General features: G+C 44.2%; 2 protein-coding genes across 2 annotated transcripts in view; one reads left to right on the plus strand and one right to left on the minus strand.

Moving 5' to 3' along the window:
- Nucleotides 1–6739, plus strand: part of LOC308167800 (homer protein homolog 3-like) — a gene marked incomplete at both ends in the record, with an annotated part of 20067 nt that extends 13328 nt beyond the window's left edge. The window contains 4 exons of the mRNA XM_080542278.1: nt 532–688; nt 4161–4262; nt 5541–5621; nt 6554–6739. Of these exons, the coding sequence (XP_080398404.1) occupies nt 532–688; nt 4161–4262; nt 5541–5621; nt 6554–6739 (526 nt within the window). The remainder of the gene's footprint in view (nt 1–531; nt 689–4160; nt 4263–5540; nt 5622–6553) is intronic.
- Nucleotides 6740–10897: 4158 nt separating this feature from the next.
- Nucleotides 10898–13631, minus strand: uba52 (ubiquitin A-52 residue ribosomal protein fusion product 1). Its single transcript, XM_080542345.1, has 5 exons — nt 13585–13631; nt 12520–12631; nt 11887–11973; nt 11653–11755; nt 10898–11061 (listed from the first exon to the last, which is right to left on the minus strand). The coding sequence occupies exons 2-5, from the start codon at nt 12620–12622 to the stop codon at nt 10968–10970; spliced, it is 387 nt and encodes a 128-aa protein (XP_080398471.1). The 5' UTR covers nt 12623–12631; nt 13585–13631; the 3' UTR covers nt 10898–10967.
- Between the last annotated feature and the right edge of the window lie 1369 nt (nt 13632–15000).

Here is a 15000-nt window from a genome sequence, read left to right on the forward strand (position 1 = left end):
TTAACAGAGTACGGAGGGTGTCGCATTCTACCTCAGAACTCAGATCTGGAGCCGACATGTCCGTTCTTATGGCTAAATAATTAGATTATGATTATATAATGACTGGAGCACTTTGAGCTGCAACGTTTGCAGGAAAAGCCCTATACAAATAAAAGTTATTATTATTATTATTATTATTGGTAAATGGACTGCACTTATATATCGCCTTTTTTTAAAATTCACACACCAATTTTAAAACAAAAATAACACAGAACAGAAATTCACAGCAAGCTACAATTTTGGGGTTCAGTGTCTTGCCCAAGGACACTTCGACATGTGGCCAGCCGGGGCTCGAACCGCTGATCTGCCAACCTTGTGATTATTAGACAGCAGCTCTACCTCCTGAGACACAGCCGCTCATTATTATTCCAGTGGTCTTAGGGTTAGGGTTAGGGTAACTAACCCTAACCCTATCCAAACATATCCTCTTGTCTTCTGGCTGGTTTGAGACGGTTGTTTTATTGACGTATCATTGCTGTTGTTTCCCTGCAGGTCGATATGTGAGATCAACCTGGAGGCAGAGCTGTTCACGCTGCAGGACAGCAACGCCAAGCTGGTGGCAGCGCTGCACGAGGCCAACACCAGCGTGGAGGAGTGGAAGAAACAACTGCAAGACTACCAGGAGGAGACGGAGAGACTCAGAGACCAGGTGAGAGAGAGAGAGAGAGGGGGGGGGGAGAGAGAGGGGGAGAGAGAGAGAGAGAGGGGGGGGGGAGGGGGAGAGGGGGAGAGAGAGAGGGGGGGGGAGGGGGGAGGGAGAGAGGGGGAGAGAGAGAGAGAGAGAGAGAGAGAGAGAGAGAGAGAGAGAGAGAGAGAGGGAGAGAGAGAGGGGGGGAGAGAGAGAGAGGGGCGGAGGGGGGGGGGGAGAGGGGGAGAGAGAGAGGGGGAGAGAGAGAGAGAGAGGGGGAGAGAGAGAGAGGGGGGGGAGGGGGAGAGAGGGGGAGAGAGAGAGAGAGGGGGGGGAGAGGGGGAGAGAGAGAGTAGGGGAGAGAGAGAGAGAGAGAGAGGGAGAGAGAGAGGGAGAGAGAAAGAGAGAGAGAGAGATCCTGTCTGTCTGCATTCATTCAAGAATAGTTTTTTTTACGGTTGTACATAATTATTTAATAATTCTGAGGACACAGATAATCAAACCTCCCTGGACCACAGAGGGAAATGGAGAACAGTTAAAACCAGCCAGCAAGAAAGAGCTGTCCTCTACGTGAATAATAATAATAATAATAATAATAATAATAATACATTAGACTTATATAGCGCTTTTCTAGACACTCAAAGACGCTTTACAAACTGAAAAGATTGAGTAGTAAAATAAAAAGAAACAAAAAATAAATAAAAGAAAGTATATGGGTCTAATTATTTGTTTTATTACTAAATCTAAATCTAAGTGTCTTTGTAGGACAATCTACTCTGTCTGCTGCAATTACACCTAGTAGATTTCGGGCGGAGAAGCGGCGAACAAGCAACGCCAGCGTCCTCTCTCTCTCTCTCTCTCTCGACCGGCATCTTTTGAAAAGTGATGCAGCAGTCAGGCTGAACTCCGTCACGACTTCCCACCGTCCTGGCGCCCCGCGGGTGGAACCACCCTGCAGGACTGCAGAGTCTCTACCCAGCATGCATCTAACTTGGTTTAGAAAAAGAGAGAAAGTGGTGCCCTTGGACAGGCTTAATGAGGCTCTTTCATGTGGCAGATTAAAGTACCGCTGCAACAAATCTGCAGGAAGTGTCTGTCAACACTAACGCTGTTTTAGCAGCTCGCGGCCTCTGAAGGGAAACGCCATCCATCTCATCCCAACCCAACGTCCGTCCCCCCTCCTCTCACCCAGGTGGTGGAAGTAGACCATGTCCCCAGGGGGCTTGGCAGGACATGAGGCGGTTTCAGGACAGTATATCCCCCCCCCCCCCCCCCCCCCCCCCCCCCCGGCCTAGTTTGAGAGGAAACGACAAATGGCCAGTGGATGAGCAGCCAGGCCATTGGCCAGCAGGATCTCCTCCATGGCGCTAAAATAAGCCCTGCTCCAGGCTCCCACAGCTCCAGACACTTCCCATTGTGCTGAGGAGCTCTGCTGGTTTATTTCGGGGGTATTTTCTGACACTGCAGACAGACACGGGTCCCTGAACTGCTCTGTCAGATGTTGCCTTGCGTTTCTTGACAATAGCAGAGTTGCGGAAATGAACTAGAGTGTTTTACAGGGATGGGGAGGGGGGGGGGGGGGGGGGGGGGGAACACTGTTTTAGGAACACAGTTGGTAAGTTATCTGCTGTTGCTAACGTTAGCTTTACAAGCCCTTTTAGTTTAGTTTAGTCCCCCTCAATCTACACTTCATCCTGTCAGTTTCATGATAAGTTGGGACATGGAATAGGGAATTTAAAAAGCTCCATTATTACATTTGGGGTTAGAAGGTCTTCAGCTCATCATCATTGTGTTGTTTTTACATTTTTGACATTTAGACTTCGTCTTTATCCAAAGCGACTCACAACAAACACATTTGACTAAGGAAGTGAATCATCTGTCCACCAATCACAGCAGGAGAGAGTCACCTCTGCTGGGCCTGAGGCTGTTGGCTTGGTAACGTAGAAGAAGAAGAATGTTTCTATGACCAGTAGAGGAACTGTCGAGGGGAAGTGGACGTCTCGGGAGGGATAGTTAAGGTGTAGCCTGAGGAGACGGGTTGTCAGGTTGTCAGTCTCCGGCGGGGGAGAGGGAGTGACTCTGCAGTCCTGTCAGCAGTGAGAAGCTCGTTCCACCAGTGGGGTTAGGACAGGGTTAGGACAGGGTTAGGACAGGGCTAGGACAGGGTTAGGGTTAGGGCCGACAGTGATGTATATACAGGTTGTGCGTCTGACCGACTGACAGTCAGACTTGGGTGTCCCTTGTGGAAGAAATGCGAAAGTTCGGTTAGCTTAGGGAGCTAACGCATGTCTGTACTCTCAGCTGGTGAGCAGACACACATCTTACACACACACATCTTACACACATCTTACACACATCTTACACACATCTTACACACATCTTACACACATCTTACACACACACATCTTACACACATCTTACACACACACATCTTACACACATCTTACACACATCTTACACACATCTTACACACACACATCTTACACACATCTTACACACATCTTACACACATCTTACACACATCTTACACACATCTTACACACACACATCTTACACACATCTTACACACACACATCTTACACACATCTTACACACATCTTACACACATCTTACACACATCTTACACACACACATCTTACACACATCTTACACACATCTTACACACATCTTACTCACATCTTACACACATCTTACTCACATCTTACACACGTCTTACACACGTCTTACACACACACATCTTACACACATCTTACTCACATCTTACACACATCTTACACACATCTTACTCACATCTTACACACATCTTACTCACATCTTACACACATCTTACTCACATCTTACACACATCTTACTCACATCTTACACACATCTTACTCACATCTTACACACATCTTACACACATCTTACACACACACATCTTACACACATCTTACACACATCTTACTCACATCTTACACACATCTTACACACATCTTACTCACATCTTACACACATCTTACTCACATCTTACACACATCTTACACACATCTTACACACATCTTACACACATCTTACTCACATCTTACACACGTCTTACACACGTCGTACACACGTCTTACACACATTATTACATTACCATTAGTGTTCTGAATTAAATTATTCGATCATATTGGGACGGTTTCACAGACAAGGCTAACCCTCTAACCCTAACCCTAGCCTAACCCTAGCCCTAACCCTAGACTAAAAAGCATTGTTGTTTTTATTTTAAATTTAAGGTGTGATTTAGTCTTGACTAGGCCCAAGTCTGTGAAACCGGCCCATAGTGTTCCTTTGTTTTGATTGGGTGAAATCAAACGTTTAGTTTTATAATATTTGGTGAGTGTTGAGTGTGTGTGTGTGTGTGTGTGTGTGTTCATGTATCTTTGTAACCAGTGTTCCTGGCTGTGTGTGTGTGTGTGTGTGTGTGTAACCTGTGTGCGTGCGTGCGTGTGTGTGTGTGTGTGTGTGTGTGTAGGTGACAGAGCTGGAGCAGAGCGGGCGGCCCAGTGAGTCCGGCAGGGAGGAGCTGAGCCAGAACCTGGAGGAGCTGGAGACCCTGCTGAGAGCTAAGGACCAGGTAACCCTGACTAACCCTGACTAACCCTAACCCCAGGAGGTAGAAGCTGTGTCTCAGGAGGTAGAGGCTGTGTCTCAGGAGGTAGAGGCTGTGTCTCAGGAGGTAGAGGCTGTGTCTCAGGAGGTAGAGGCTGTGTCTCAGGAGGTAGAGGCTGTGTCTCAGGAGGTAGAGCCGGCATCTAACGATCGCAAGGTCGGCAGTTTGATCCCCGGCCCCTCCTGTCGAGGTGTCCTTGGGCAAGACACTGAACCCCAAATTGCTCCCAGTGAGCGGGCCGGCGCCTTGCATGGTAGCTTGCAGCCATTGGTGTGTGAATGTGTGAATGAGAGGCTGTTGGAATAAGGCACTGTCCCCAACCAGGGAGAGAGTTTACAGTAAACTAAACTCGCATCGTGACCACAAGTTAATCAAAAGCGGTTGTTCCCCAGCTGTCTGAGTACTTCTTACCTGAATAGTGAATGCCCTTGAAGATACTTTGTAATGCACGCTCCGTTCAGAGGAAATTGCTTTCTGCATATTTGTATTAGATGGATTGAATCCTGACATTATGAAATGACTTGTCACTTTTAACACGTATTCGATTTGGAGAGAATATGTTACAAGCTTGCTTCTACTATATTTGCATAGTATGATTGAGCCATGTTGTGAAAACCCAAAGGGTCCTGGAGAGAAATGGCATCACAATATATAAACTCCTCCAAAAAAGATTGGAAACGTTATTTCGGTCGATTCTTCCTCTCGTTTAATAACACCAATTGGTATTGTATTTGATATCGTTGGAAAGCCTGATTAGTCACCTTTACAACGACGTACAACTTGTAAGGATCATGCATTCGTGGAATGAGCAACACAGCTAATAGTGTGGGTAGAGGCCCAAAGAAATGTGCCAAAATCCCCTGCAATATTCTTCTGTTGGTATTCACTCTCGTTTTGAGCTTCAAGTGCTGGCAGGTGTATGTCAGTCACAGGTGTGTGTGACTGACACCTGATTGGCACCTAATTGACAGGAATTATATTCTGGGGTCAGTGGCGATCCCATATCTATTTTGGCAAATATTATACAGGGCTCTCAAGTCTCACGCATTGGGCGTGAGACACACGCATTTCAACCCGTTCACACGCTCACACGCCGCGTGTGTCTCACGCCCAATGCGTGAGACTTGAGAGCCCTGTATTATATGTACTTTGGAGAAAAGAGAAGAGATAATAATACATCTAGTATGAGTAGAGTCCTGAAGAACGTCATTTTTATTACTCTGGTGTGTTTGTTCTTTTTAGGAAATCCACAATCTACAGAGCAAGAAGTCCGACTTCCACGAGCTGGAGAGGGAGCGAGAGGAGACGGTGAAGAGACTCCAGGTACGCTTCCAGAGGGACAGATATATACAGTGGGGGAAATAAGTATTCAACACATCAACGACTGTTTAATTCAACATACTTCCATTGCAGCTGTTCCCATGAAATCTAGACCAGACATCCTCTAGACCACACGTTGATATGAACTCAGTCAAACTACACAGCTAAAGAAATGGTAACATTCCAACATACCCCACTGTATCACCATACAGGCTATCAGTCATACAGGCTATCAGTCATACAGGCTATCAGTCATACAGGCTATCAGTCATACAGGCTATCAGTCATACAGGCTATCAGTCATACAGGCTATCAGTCATACAGGCTATCAGTCATACAGGCTATTAGTCATAGAAAATATACCTGATCTGTAGTGGTCTTTGTGACGTAGCTGTCATCCAGGGGTTTCATGGATGGCCCATTAAGGCCTAAAGCAGATGCTGTGGCCCAGGCGTTAGTAAGTAAAAGTATGTCACTAAGGGTGTGTTCTCACTAGAACATTTGCTTCACTTGGAATCAGAGTTTAGGATCAAATTCGCTTTGCTCTGCGTCGTTTGGAGCTGTGAGAACGCGCATTCGAAGTCGCTCCTGGAGCAAACAACCGACGCATGCTCCGCTTGAAAAGGTGGTTTCACTCTGATTAAAAACGACACATCGAGGCAGTCCATAAGAAAACAACAGCGCACGCGTGTTGATCTGGATAAGAGCGGGACGAACGGGCAATTTTAAAATTTTCTGACCAATTAACTACCACGTCTGTTGCTTCGATTGCGTATGTTACTTTGTTTACATGAAGGGCTGTGAGAACGCAAATCAGAGAAATAATTTATGCAACAATGTTGCAAACTCATCCACTTGCTCCGGGTCATGACCTTAGACTTTCATGTGAGAATATGACCTCTGACCTTTTTGTTTTTTGATCCTTGGTGTTTTAGGATCTGGAGACGCGGAACACGGAGCTGGAGCAGCGGGTCCAGAGCGCGGAGCAGAGCCTGGCGTCCTCCCAGGAGGAGCGGGACCAGGCGGAGACCGAGGTCCAGCGGGTCATCGACATCCTGGACGTGAAGATCTACGACCTGAACGACCTGCGGCAGAGCCTCGCCCAGCTCATAGACAAATAGCCTCCGCAGAAACAAACAAACCAGGGACGCGTCTCAACAGACTTAAGTGGCTTCCTCCTCCCTCCTTCTGTCTCCTTTTCTTTCATCTTTAACTTGATTTTGAAAAACACTAAAGGTCATGTCAGGGTCAGGGCAGATGAAGGAGAGGAGAGGAGAGAACCCAGTAAACAAAGAGTCCAAAAGACGTCCTCAAGGAAGCCGGGATGTGGGTTCAGATGACGTCTTTCTAGGACGTCCAGATGACGTCTTTAGGACGTCTTATGGACTACAGAATCGTCTTCTCCTGTAGTCCATAAGACGTCCTAAAGACGTCACCTGGACATCCTAGAAAGACGTCACCTGGACGTCCTAGAAAGACGTCACCTGGACGTCCTAGAAAGACGTCATCTGGACCCACATCCCGGCTTCCCTGAGGACGTCTTTTGGACTCTTTGTTTACTGGGAAGGAAGGAAGTCACCTGACACTGTTGAGACGCACCGAGCGAAGAAGGGATTGTTGAGGGTGACGGACAAGAAAGGGAGCGGAGCCCAGAGCAACACAGCGTTAGTTGAAGCACATCTCTGCAGTGAAGGAGTGACGCCTTGGGTTCACCTTCCCACTGCGGTACACCAGACAGTTACACCAGACAGTTACACCAGACAGTTACACCAGACAGTTACACCAGACAGTACAGTCATTGTTTTTTAGGTGATTGGTGAGAGAGTTACAGTATTGTTTTTATTATTCATACCTCACAAAGAGAGCTGTTCTTAGCCGATCTTTACACCACGTTCATGTACACTCACTGAGCACTTTGTTAGGAACTCCTGTACACCTGTACACACCTGTCAACACCTGTTTTCTTGGCACACTTTGATCCCTTTAATACCAATCAATCATTGCGTGAATGCCACAGCCTATGTGAGTATTGTTGCTGACCATGTGCATCCCTTCATGGCCACAGTGTACCCATCTTCTAATGGCTGCTTCCAGCATGATAATGCACCATGACACAAAGCAAAGGTCGTCTCAAACTGGTTTCATGAACATGACAATGAGTTCAGTGTTCTTCAGTGGCCTTCCCAGTCACCGGATCTGAATCCAATAGAACACCTTTGGGATGTGGTAGAACGGGAGGTTCACAGCTTGAAAGTGCACCTGAAAAATCGGGAATCTGAAAAATCTGCAGGAATTGCGTGATGCAATCATGTCATCATGGACCAGAATCTCAAAGGAACGTTTCCAACGTCATGTGGAATCCACGCTACGATGAGTTGGGGCTGTTTTGAGAGCAAAGGGAGGCCCTACCCAGTATCAGTAAAGTGTTCCTAACAAGGTTCTCAGTGAGTGTATATCTTCTGCTTGATTCGGTCAGCCTGGCAAGGTTACCTTAACTTACCTTGAACTTAAAACATGTTGTTGAACTGAATCTGGACCGACGCTTAACAATGTAGGAACCAGAATATTATGAGGTGCCGTTTGTAAAGTTGAACAACATGTTACAATATAGAACACATCCAGCAGTGTACATCTCAATGATTTACATCTAAGTTACATTTTTGTGTATTTCAAAACAAAGACTTAAAGTAAATATTGTGATGCTGATGGAGGCTGAGATTTATAAAAATAAATCTACTAGAAAAGAGGACGTAGATGAATTAATCTAGTCAGATTTACATAAATCTGGGGACAACTGGCCTACTTTACAAACAGCACCACATAGATTATTGTTTACTTAATATTATCATATTATTGTCAAATACTTTTATGATTTTTTTGTATTGTATCACACTAACAGAGGCCATAACAATGAGTTTTCCTAGAGGAAGGTGCATCTGGAGTTGAGGAAGACTTACCACTAAGGAAGACTTACCACTAAGGTACACAATGGGAAAAACTGCATGAGCTCAGCAAAGCAACTTGCCAAGAAATGTGCATGAGTGGCGTCCTTAGAGATCAACGTGCGTAACTCGACACGCTGACGCATCATCTCCCTGTTGACGTCAGGTTAGTGTGAGTTACGCACGCGGACCTTGAGTGAAGAACCCACCCTACTGTACAACCTTTAATGACTAGATGTAAAAGCACAAGCAGTATTATTAGTATTATTCTTAGTGAAAAGGTACGATGTTGTCAATGCCTAGCGAAACTGGTGTCTGAACTTTCACCGATGCGCACCGTGAGAATAGAGACCCGTCGCTTCTGATCTAGGCTAATAAGGTGCAATCATTGTTGACTTAGCAATACCTCGCAGGAATACATGTACTTAAGTACTTTTTAGATAATGTCACCAAAGCCTATTCTTGCTCATTTTGACATAAAAAAAAAAGCATTTCTGTTTAACAATGTTATGTTGCCTTTGGCGTCACATTTATATGACATAAAGTTGTATTTGTACCTAACAGTGTGATGGACTATCAAGGATGACATGTAAGTGCTGCCCACTGTGTGTGTGTGTGTGTGTGTGTGTGTGTGTGTGTGTGTGTGTGTGTGTGTGTCATGTGGTCAGATCCATGTTACCTGTCCTGTACCTGCCCATCTCCAGCCTTTAGAGCAGCAGACATAGTTGGTGTGTTAGGTGATCATGCATAGTTAGGGTTAGGGCTGGTGTCTTAGGTGATCATGCATGTAACTAACTGGAGTCAAACACAAATGCAGAACCAAAGATGCACTTACTTACTGTTCTCACCCACATGACTGGAAGCAGCACACTCATACGTATGAAACTGGACTCCCATTATGTCAGGTAGTCATTTTAGATCATGGAAATAATTGCAATTACAGTCGTCTTGAATTGCCTGGGTAACAATTCAGTAAAACTAGTGTGACATCTGTGGTGTTGTAACAGCCCAATGTGGCTTGTGTGACATGTCAGAGTAACTAACCACTAATACTTAAAATACCTCAGCAACAAGCTTTTTCAAATAATCCCAAGTCAGTATTAGGGGCTGGTTCAAATACCTATAAATACCTTCTGTCTTTCCTTGAAGTGATCACCAATTGGATTTAGGAGAGCAAGGTTTCTATATGTCATACTAGATGAGTGAGAACATCTTGAAGGATGAAGGTGCATTTCAGTATTTCATCACCAGGGCCTCAGTGGCGCTGGACTGTCCAAACTTGCCTGGTTTCTTTCTCCATAGGAGCTCATGTAGTCGTGTTGTTGTGTGGGATCAGACATGTTGTGGAACTGTCAAGTTTAAGTATTTGTACACGGTTCTCTTATTCATTAAAACTTTATAATGTGAAAATGGTGGTCTCATCTTTACTGAGAAATGGTTAATATAGTTTAAATAATAAGAATGACTTTAATTATCCAGTTCTCTCTTCCAAGTGTCACCAGCAAAATGTTGTGATGTAGAGTAGCCAATTAACAGCTACATTACTTAATTAATGTGTTGCCTTACATTTCATTTCCTCCAAGTTCCCCTTAGTTCTGGTTTCTGGCCAGTAATACATCTTTTTAATTTGGCCAGAGATGTCCGATTTAGTTTTGACCTCTCAAACCCGTTTTCCCACTCGTTATAAAAATCCTGTTCACTGCTTTGAAGGTACTTTCATCAGGCTGTGGTGAATGAAGAAAATGTTCCCTTCTCTTATGACTTGAATAGAGGAGAGTTGACAGGGTCCGACTTCAAGAGCCTCACATACATTTGGTATTTGGACTTTTCTACGACTCAGAGATGATTAAAACAATTCTTGTTCAATTCTGGGGGAGGCCTACCCTCTGACTTAAAGCCAGTCTAAGATTTGCAATAAATCAAAATTATGAAATATACCCCATTGATTTGGATGAATAACTTAAATGTTCAGATCCTAAACTTAAACGTAAATACCAAAACAACCATAATACCGTATAACCCAAACACTTGGGGTCTATTACAATCTATTAAAGATTTACTCAACCTAGTAGACAAATAAATGTTCAGCATTAAATAGTTTTTAAAGAATTATGCTTCTCATGTATCATTGCTTTATAACCAGGATGTCAGGACTGATGTGCCTGTGTAAATGCATAAGATGCACCTGCATCATTGGATATTTTTGTTGATGCTTATTACACAAACTAACAGTCGCTCACATCCATGGAACTATACACCTCTTACAGAACACGGCTCTGATAACCTGGCACATTAGAACAAAAACGAAATCAATGTCAGACAAAACTGTTTTTGTTGTTGTTTGTTTACCATTTATTGAACAGATTAGGATAGTTTTGACCCTCGCCCACAGAGAACATCTCAGCGTCTACTTCAGCTTCTTCTTGGGGCGCAGGTTGTTGGTGTGGCCACACTTCTTCTTGCGGCAGTTGACGGCACGAGGGTGGAGACGAGCGTAGCACCTGGAACAGAGAACAGACCGTTGAGAACCGTCCAGACGGGAGTGGGACTGCTTTTTGAGAAGGTCCACATTTTTTGATAGCATATATAGTTCAGGAATTACGGTAATGAGAACATGCGCTGTTGGTTTTTAAGGGTTAAAACAGTATCGCGATACTATTAATTTTTTTCATTTGTATCAATAATTAACTGTCCTCTCGTGATGCCTTGTTATATCCCTACTTAGCATATATACGTCATATGGTGATGGTTGAGCCTACTACAAGAAGCTTCCATCTTAGTCAAATCTCCTGACACTGAAGGGACAGAAATGACCTGGGGAAAGAAGCCATGATGGCATTGTGCCATAGTGTGGCCCGAGCCTGCCAGCCAGTAATGACAACACACCTTACTCTAACACACCTAACCCTAAGATAGTAATGACACACCTAACCCTATGATAACACACCTAACCCTATGTTGTAACTTCTGAGGGGAGTGACAGGTAATCAATCCCATCACAGTTAATAATACAGAAACAAGACACACAAAGGCTTCCGAAACTTTCAAAAACAGTTTCCACAAACATTGTTGTCTTCAGTTGCTGGACTTACTTGCGGCAGATCATCTTGTCACAGTTGTACTTCTGGGCCAGCTGTCTCAGAGAAGGCTCGATGATGCCTCCACGCAGACGCAGAACCAGATGGAGGGTGGACTCTGACAGGGGACAGCAGCAGTCAGGTTACCACAGGGCAGGCAGACATTTCACATGGGGCTCATCAACACAACCATTGCTGTGACAGACATCTGATTGTAGTGTGTAGGGTGTAGGGTTAGAGTTCCCTTACCTTTCTGGATGTTGTAGTCTGACAGTGTGCGTCCATCCTCAAGCTGCTTGCCAGCGAAGATCAGACGCTGCTGATCAGGAGGAATGCCTAGAAATACAAAAAGTATGTTAGATATACAAAGTATGTTAGATACAGGGTTCCCACACCTGCTGAAACATCACATTCAAGCACATTTCAAGGACTTTCAAGACTCAATTCCCTCAAATTCAAGGACCCAACGCGGCATAGTTTGAGACAGTTCTAGATGAGAATTTATATAATAGGAACTATCCGCTCACAGACAACAATTAAAAAGAGAGAGAGAGAGGAGAATTCAAGCACTTTCAATGACCCATGTCTATTTTCAAAAACTTTTAAGACCTTGATTTCTTTTTCTCAAATTCATTAACTTTCAAGGATTTCAAGGACCCGTGGGAACCCTGTAGATATAGTTAACTCCTGACATGACAGCAGCGTGTCTTCGTAAGTTATAAACTGTAAAAGTCCACAAAGCTCCAAAACGTAGTACTGCTATGATGTCATTTCTACATCCTGCTGGACATTGAAAACAGCCCAACACGTCTGGCCAACTCGCCTTCCTTGTCCTGGATCTAACAGATATATATATATAGAACATGTGTTTGCATTACTCGCCTTCCTTGTCCTGGATCTTGGCCTTGACATTCTCGATGGTGTCACTGGGCTCCACCTCCAGGGTGATGGTCTTCCCCGTCAGCGTCTTCACGAAGATCTGCATGTTTGCGGGCTAGAAGAGAATTTAACACTTTAGCTTAGCAGGTCAGCTAACCACCATGCATTGAACAGAATCACATTAACAATTGAGTTACATAACAAGCCTGAAAGTTGTTCTGAGACATCCGCGTACAAACATACAAACACTAGCCAAAGTACTGTTTAGGGTTAGGGTCTTCTCTTTCAGCAAGTCGTCATTTTTATGTCTTTAAACATTTCACAATTGACAGTTAACTGGCAGCTATATTAGCATATTTGCGGGCTGAGAAAAAGAGAATTTGACACATTAGCTACTAGCAGGTCAGCTAACCACCATGCATGGAATAGAATAACGTTAATAAGGCTGGAAGTTGTTCTAAGACATTCGTGTACAAACATACAAACACTAGCCACAACACTGTTTAGTCTTCTCTTTCAGCAAGGCGTCATTTTTATGTCTTTAAAGTTTAAACACTTCAGAATTGACAGTGAACTGGCAGCTAGCAGCTGTAGCTAGCAGGCTAGCAGTTAGCCACTACCACATATTAGCTTATAGCAAGTCAGCTAACCATACACCATGCATTGAATAGAATAACGTTACATAATAAGGCTGGAAGTTGTTCTAAGACATCCGCGTACAAACAAACACACACTAGCTACAATACTGTTTAGGGTTAGGGTCTTCTCTTTCAGCAAGTCGTCATTTTTATGTCTTTAAACAGTTCTTAGTTGACAGTGAACTGGCAGCTAGCAGCTGTAGCTAGCAGGCTAGCAGGCCTGTAACTCCGCCACATGCGCTCGAGCTGCTCCTGTTTCAACTGTCATATTTAGTCTCAAATGTCACATCCGAACGGTTTTTATGGAACTCGGAGTGTTAACGGAGCGACCTCAGTGTTTCTATGACAGTATAAAATAATATAAAAACCTCTTTCAGGCTTTTTAAGTCGATTTTCAGTGAAAATGTTGTGGACAGAAACGTGTACCCACCCGGCCGTTAGCTGAGCCTCAACGAAAAGAGGCTGGAAAAAAGAGGCGGAAGTCTTATGACATCACGTCCGGTCCTCCTCTGGCTCAGATTGCGGTTTTTAAAGTTAGACGAAACTAACCTAAGTAGACCTATAAACACTTTAGAATAGTTTAGAATCTAGGTAAAATAAATAAACTACTGTTAATTCTTCACTCGCTGAATAATTCACCGTAAATTGTGAATTCACAGCCATCTCAAAAGACCGCGGGTGCCAGCAGGTAATTTAGTTTGACTGCCCTCTGCTGTTGGAAGTGTTGAACTGCGTGAGTATAAATCCCCTTATGAGGTCACTACCTCACCTGTCAGGTGTGAACAGTGAATACGTGTTCCTAATAACAATATTTGAAAAACAATATACAGCTACAAATACTTTAAAACATTTATTTCTTGATCTTGATTCCATAATCTCTGTATGTCATATCTCTGATTAGCTGTACCACAGATAACCTGAATAAGACATAGGTATGAGGATAAAATAATAGTCAAATATTAACACCATTATGGAGTTGTTGCCTAGGCAACCCTATGCTAGATATTTCGTAACCATGGTGACAAAAGAACACGTTTCAAAACAACCTGCCACGTGTTGCATTGCTGTAGGCTACTGAGCAACGTGAGAATGTAAAGTGATACAGTAAAGTCATCCACCAGCGTGTTCAATTATACATAGAAGACCCTTGACCCGTGTCTGTTACAACCATTCAAAGTGACGCTCTTGACTATGGAACGGGTAAGTGAGTTTTAATGTCTCCCTTACATGACGTTGTTTACTCTTTGCAACTGACTGCAAACACACAAAAAAGCACAAATAATAATCCTGATGGTTAAATGGAATAGGGATGGTTTGACTCAAGTGAGTGAGTGAGGATGTGTACTGTCGTACTGAATAATGGTTGATAGGAAATAGGAGGTGGAACTTCAGTAGGGAGTATGTTTAAAACATGTTTTCATTTGATTGTGAGATGTTAGGTTAGACTGATGGTGATGGTTTGGTCTGCTCATTCTTTTCATGTCATAGGCGACAGGACTGTGACATCATCACTCTCTTCTGCCTGTTGTCCAAGTCTCCAAGGTGAGGCCACTGCACTGGGCTCTTCTGTCCATCCATCTGAATAAGGGAGACATCTCACATCTCTGATAGCCTCGACAGGAGAGGAGAGGTAACGTGAGCCGAGACACACAACAGAGAGAGGCGTCAGAAAGCTGCTTTCCTTCTCCATGGCGGCTGTCAGCTCTCTGATTCCAGCCCCGCTCACTGGGAAGGCCTTCCTGCGGGCGTCACACATCCCGTTCCTGGGTGACAACAGAGATGGACCCGACCAGACCTTTAAGACCACCTTCCAGGCGGACTACAACCCCCACGCCACCTTCCCCAA

The sequence above is a fragment of the Nansenia antarctica genome (genome assembly GCF_963989245.1).
Source record: "Nansenia antarctica genome assembly, chromosome: 1".
In the NCBI taxonomy this organism is placed as follows: Eukaryota; Metazoa; Chordata; class Actinopteri; order Argentiniformes; family Microstomatidae; genus Nansenia; species Nansenia antarctica.

Excerpts from the sequence above, each read along its gene's own strand:
- uba52 (XM_080542345.1), bottom strand. The coding sequence starts at position 12,622 with ATGCAGATCTTCGTGAAGACGCTGACGGGGAAGACCATCACCCTGGAG. Across the intron at positions 11,974-12,519 it reads CAAGATCCAGGACAAGGAAG|GCATTCCTCCTGATCAGCAG; the intron begins GCGAGTAATGCA and ends TTGTATTTCTAG. Across the intron at positions 11,062-11,652 it reads GACAAGATGATCTGCCGCAA|GTGCTACGCTCGTCTCCACC; the intron begins GTAAGTCCAGCA and ends TCTCTGTTCCAG.